This window comes from Coregonus clupeaformis, chromosome 3, assembly GCF_020615455.1.
Source record: "Coregonus clupeaformis isolate EN_2021a chromosome 3, ASM2061545v1, whole genome shotgun sequence".
NCBI lineage: Eukaryota > Metazoa > Chordata > Actinopteri > Salmoniformes > Salmonidae > Coregonus > Coregonus clupeaformis.
This window is the reverse complement of record NC_059194.1, coordinates 22,349,223-22,355,662: the sequence shown is the minus strand read 5'-3', so window position 1 is coordinate 22,355,662 and position 6,440 is coordinate 22,349,223. Positions and strand designations below refer to the sequence as shown.

Here is a 6,440-nt window from a genome sequence, read left to right as displayed (position 1 = left end):
CATCAACGGGGCTGTAGTGGAGCGGGTCGAGAGCTTCAAGTTCCTTGGTGTCCACAACACTAACAAACTATTATGGTCCAAACACACCAAGACAGTCATAAAGAGGGCACGACAATGCCTAGATTTGGTATGGGTCCTCAGATCCTCAAAAAGTTCTACAGCTGCACCATCGAGAGCATCTTGACTGGCTGCATCACTGCTTGGTAAGACTCCAGCCACCCAAGTCATAGACTGTTCTCTCTGCTACCGCACAGCAAGCGGTACCGGAGCGCTAAGTCTAGGTCCAAAAGGCTCCTTAACAGCTTCTACCCCCAAGCCATAAGACTGCTAACCAGTTAATCAAATGGCTCCCCGGACTATTTGCATTGACCCCCTTTTTTACGCTGCTGCTACTCGCTGTTTACTTTCTCTGCATAGTCACTTTACCCCTACATATTACCTCAATTACCTCGACTAACCTGTACAACCGCACATTGACTCGGTACCGGTACTGCCTGTATATAGTCTCATTATTGTTTTTTTATTGTGTTACTTTTTTTAAACTTTAGTTTATTTAATTACTAAAAACTCTGCATTGTTGGTCCCTTGAAAAAAAGGTAGGGGCGTGGATCAGAAAACCAGTCAGTATCTGGTGTGACCACCAGCGCGGCACATCTCCTTCACATAGAGTTGATCAGGCTGTTGATTGTGGCCTGTGGAATGTTGTCCCACTCCTCTTCAATGGCTGTGTGAAGTTGCTGGATATTGTCAGGTACTGGAACAGGCTGTCATACACGTAGATCCAGAGCATCCCAAACATGCTCAATGGGTGACATGTCTGGTGAGTATGCAGGCCATGGAAGAAGTGGGACATTTTCAGCTTACAGGAATTGTGTACAGATCCTTGCGACATGGGGTCGTGCATTATCATGCTGAAAGATGAGGTGATGGCCGCGGATGAATGGCACAACAATGGGCCTCAGGATCTCGTCACGGTATCTCTGTGCATTCAAATTGCCATCATTAAAATGCAATTGTGTTCGTTGTCCGTAGCTTATGCCTGACCACATCATAACCCCACCGGCACCATGGGGCAAACTGCTCGGCTACACGACGCCATACACGCTGTCTGCCATCTGCCCAGTACAGTTGAAACTGGGATTCATCCATGCGAGCACACTTCTCCAACGTGCCAGTGGCCATCGAAGGTGAGAATTTGCCCACTACAGTCAGATCAAGACCCTGGTGAGGACAACGAGCATGCAGATGAGCTTCCCTAAGACGGTTTCTGACAGTTTGTGCAGAAATTCTTTGGTTGTGCAAACCCACAGTTTCATCAGCTATCCAGGTGGCTGGTCACAGACGATCCCGCAGGTGAAGAAGCCGGATGTGGAGGTCCTGGGCTGGCGTGGTTACACGTGGTCTGCAGTTGTGAGGCATGTTAGACGTACTGCCAAATTCTCTAAAACAACGTTGGTGGTGGCTTATGGTAGAGAAATTAACATTAAATTGTCTGGCAACAGCTCTGGTGTACATTTCTGCAGTCAGCATGCCAATTGCACGCTCCCTCAAAACTTGAGACATCTTTGGCATTGTGTTGTGTGACAAAACTGCACATTTTAAAGTAGCCTTTTATTGTCCCCAGCACAAGGTGCACCTGTCAGGTGGATGGATTATCTTGGCAAAGGAGAAATGCTCACTAACAGGGATGTAAACACATTTGTGCACAACATTTGAGAGAAATTAGCTTTTTGTGCGTATGGAACATTTCTGGGATCTTTTATTTCAGCTCATGAAATATGGGACCAACACTTTACATGTTGCATTTATATTTTTGTTCAGTATAGATCTGATTAGTTATGAAATAGAATTTAACTTCTATGATGAAATTCCATGTTGTTCAACTGACAACTGATACATTACACTGTATCAGCTTTCCAATGTCAGCTATGAGGTTTAACTTCCTTAAAAAATCCTTTGTGTCCCATTAGATACCAATTCAAGAAGAACCTGAAGAGAATAGTGTCTGAGCTGTATGTGAGAGATAACTGCCACCCCTTCAAGGCCAGCCTGCTGGTATGGGTGCAGCTGCCCATGTGGGTGTGCCTCTCTCTGGCCCTGCGGATCCTGAGCCTGGTAGTGTCTGATGCCGCCACTGGCAAACCTCCACACTCACTCACCTACTCAATCAATCAATCAATTCACAATCAAGGCTGTTGTATCTTCAACAAGAGACATAATCACATATGTACTGCTGTATTCTGACTATGGAATATTTAAAATATGAATTGATTAATAATGTATTTATTTCAGTGTTGCAGACAGACCTGGCAGTAGGGGGCGCTCTATGGTTCTCTGACCTGACATTGCCTGACTCCACTTGGATCATACCCGTCTCCCTGGGCCTCATCACCTCAATTAGACACACAATAGGGAACCCTTTTAGAGGAGAGCTTTGATCCACCCAGTATTCAGACCCTCTGGCTGCTTTTTTTTTACAAGAGGACACTCCTCACCTGATGTGCTTTCAGCTAGACCTGTGTTAAACTCACAATATATTTCTACCGTGATATATTTGCAAAGGATAGAGATATGAGCAGGGTTGCTAAAACAGTTTTACATTTACGTAATTTAGCAGACGCTCTCCTCCGGAGCAATTACGGTTAAGTATCTTGCTCAAGGACAGATTTTTCAACTAGTCGGCTCGGGGATTCAAACCAGCAACCTTTCAGTTACTGTCCCAACGCTCTTAACCGCTAGGCTACCTGCCGCCCTGATTCAGACATACTGTATGTGATTGACACATCTGTTTTTGATTTTAGTTTGGTCATTCTGCATCCCTCACTGACCCATGAATATACAGAATGTATTTCCTACTAGGAATGCCAGGTATTTGCTCATGCGGAGGATAGAGGCATCCAGGTTCCAGAAGTATGTAACCAACTTTATCAGAGGGATCTCTCTGGTGATGATACCCATAGCTGCCACCGTGCCCTCAGTACGTTTGTGTGTGTGTGTGTGTGTGTGTGTGTGTGTGTGTGTGCGTGCGTATAAATTCTCGTGTTCGTGCATGTGTGTGCGTCCATCCGTGCTCATGCATGCGTGTACATATGTCTGCATGTATGCACATGCATGTCTGCATGCTTGTCTGCACACGCAACCACAAACCAGAAACTTTTTTGCCTTCAACAACATTTAATCACAAAAGCTGTTAGACATGCCACATCACTTTCCCCTGTAGATTAACAGACAGCTAGCACATTTCACTAGCTAGCCCTATGTTAACATCCTCCCACTAGCTCTGAAACTAAATACTTTAGACACACCTCTGTCTCCCACGTCTCCCTAACTCCCATTGCCCCTGTGAGCCTATCCACCCATTACATTAGGGATGGATGAGAGGAACACTTTATTTAGAAGCCCACCTAAATGGTAATAGTTGAAAACACACTGAGGATGTTTTCTCCCCGACTTTAGTGACAATTCCACCAAGTCCACAGACCCATGCACAGGACGTCTCTCTTATCTGGAAGATACACACACACACACAGTCAGAGACATACACACAATCACACTCACACACACACACACACACACAGTCAGAGACATACACACACACACACACACTGTACACTTTACAGTTGGGCAGATGTTGCAACAGACAAACCCTGCTTGTCCCTGAAGAGCCTCGTCTGGTTTTGAAAGCCCTATATCGCTCTTTCCCAGGTACACTGATGCATCCTCCCAGTCTAGCCCCCTGCAATCTTACTCGATAATCTGGAGTGTGATTTTGTTGTCTTCCTTTGGAGCACCATGATGTTTACATAAGAAGTCGATCTGCCAAAGAGAATCCCAAAACACTGGTCCACGTGAGAGTCGGCCTTGTGAAATCCTGCAAGGGAGACTGAAAAAATCAGAGGCTTTTCCTGACCTTTGGTTTAGTTAGATATATTCTAGTAGGGGGATGTTTCGTATGCTTTTTCAGATATAATTCTGAAGGGCTGCCCATATGCACCTCTATTTTTAAAGCTTCCAGTTGAATTTTATTTAAAGGCTATGCATGGTATTAAACCTTGCTTATTTGTCTATGCTGAATGCCAAAGATTGATACGCTCTCCTTTTCCCCTCCTCATTCTTCCCCAGTCCATGGCTCTGTACTGGTTGAGCTCCATTTGTGTGGGACTGGGACACAATCTGCTCCTGCGCTCACCTCGCCTCCGGAGGCTGTGCCACATCCCCTCCACGCGCCCCGACTCAGACACGCCTTAAAGGGACAGTGCTTCCTCCTTCGTTTCCAAATACATCAAGTGAAAACGATTTTTCATCTCATACTGGATAAGAGACTTTCAATCCTAAATCAACCCTAAAGCTCCTTCCCCAATTCAGCCAATCAAGGTATTAATGATTAGCTGAATAATCACGTGTTAGCACTGGGTTGGCACATACACCTGCGCTGTACACTCTGTATCTCTCCAGGACCAGGGTTGGTGACCACTGAACTAAGATCTAGATTGGGTGATGGTCTATCAGAGAGAATCAGACCTTGTGGACATATCCAATACATCCATATCTGACAAACCAAGTCAGTATCAAGATCTCTATATGACTGGTGTATACTGTAACATGTACATGCATGTTTACTTTGAAAGGCAACCACTCCCTGTTCTACCCAGGATAACTTGGTGCTGTGATTAACGACTGTAACTGGCAAATGATGTGCACACTTTTTTATTTAAGATCAAATCAAATCAAATTGTATTTGCCACATGCGCCGAATACAACAGGTGAAATGCTTACTTACAGCCCTTAACCAACAATGCATTAATTTTTTTATAAAAAAGTAAAATAAAACAACAACAACAAAAAAGTGTTGAGAAAAATATGTAATAACAGTTGGGAGGCTATATACAGGGGGGTACCTGTGCAGAGTCAATGTGCAGGGGCACCGGCTAGTTGAGGTAGTTGAGGTAATATGTACATGTGGGTAGAGTTAAAGTGACTATGCATAAAAAATTAACAGAGTAGCAGCAGCGTAAAAAGATGGGGTGGGGGGGGCAGTGCAAATAGTCCGGGTAGCCATGATTAGCTGTTCAGGAGTCTTATGGCTTGGGGGTAGAAGCTGTTGAGAAGCCTTTTGGACCTAGACTTGGCGCTCCGGTACCGCTTGCCGTGCGGTAGCAGAGAGAACAGTCTATGACTAGAGTGGCTGGAGTCTTTGACAATTTTGAGGGCCTTCCTCTGACACCGCCTGGTATAGAGGTCTTGGAAGGCAGGAAGCTTGGCCCCAGTGATGTACTGGGCCGTACGCACTACCCTCTGTAGTGCCTTGTGGTCGGAGGCCGAGCAGTTGCCATACCAGGCGGTGATGCAACCAGTCAGGATGCTCTCGATGGTGCAGCTGTATAACTTTTTGAGGATCTGAGGACCCAATCCAAATCTTTTCAGTCTCCTGAGGGGGAATAGGCTTTGTCGTAACCTCTTCACGACTGTCTTGGTGTGTTTGGACCATGATAGTTATTTGGTGATGTGGACACCAAGGAACTTGAAGCTCTCAACCTGTTCCACTACAGCCACGTCGATGAGAATGGGGGCGTGCTCAGTCCTCTTTATTTTTCCTGTAGTCCACAATCATCTCATTTGTCTTGGTCACGTTGAGGGAGAGGTTGTTATCCTGGCACCACATAGCCAGGTCTCTGACCTCCTCCCTATAGGCTGTCTCATCGTTGTCAGTGATCAGGCCTACCACTGTTGTGTCGTCGGCAAACTTAATGATGTTGTTGGAGTCGTGCCTGGCCATGCAGTCATGGGTGAACAGGAAGTACAGGAGGGGACTGAGCATGCACCCCTGAGGGGCCCCCGTGTTGAGGATCAGCGTGGCAGATGTGTTGTTATCTACCCTTACCACTTGGGGGCGGCCCATCAGGAAGTCCAGGATCCAGTTGCAGAGGGAGGTGTTTAGTCCCAGGATCCTTAGCTTAGTGATGAGCTTTGAGGGCACTATGGTGTTGAACGCTGAGCTGTAGTCAATGAATAGCATTCTCACGTAGGTGTTCCTCTTGTCCAGGTGGGAAAGGGCAGTGTGGAGTGCAATAGAGATTGCATCATCTGTGGATCTGTTGGGGCGGTATGCAAATTGGATTGGGTCTAGAGTTTCTGGGATAGTGTTGATGTGAGCCATGACCAGCCTTTCAAAGCACTTCATGGCTACAGACGTCAGTGTTACGGGTCGGTAGTCATTTAGGCAGGTTATCTTAGTGTCCTTGGGCATGGGGACTATGGTGGTCTGCTTGAAAGAAGTTGGTATTACAGACTCAGTCAGGGACATGTTGAAAATGTCAGTGAAGACACTTGCAAGTTTGTCAGCACATGCTCGGAGTACACGTCCTGGTAATCCGTCTGGCCCTGCGGTATTGTGAATGTTGACCTGCTTAAAAGTCTTACTCACATCGGCTACGGAGAGC

General features: G+C 46.1%; 1 protein-coding gene across 1 annotated transcript; it reads left to right on the top strand.

The window, feature by feature from the left end:
* The first annotated feature begins 2,073 nt into the window (after positions 1–2,073).
* Positions 2,074–4,248, top strand: LOC121546374 (cytochrome c oxidase assembly protein COX18, mitochondrial-like). Its single transcript, XM_041857608.1, has 4 exons — positions 2,074–2,197; positions 2,293–2,391; positions 2,871–2,977; positions 4,123–4,248. The coding sequence occupies exons 1-4, from the start codon at positions 2,074–2,076 to the stop codon at positions 4,246–4,248; spliced, it is 456 nt and encodes a 151-aa protein (XP_041713542.1).
* Positions 4,249–6,440: the final 2,192 nt, after the last annotated feature.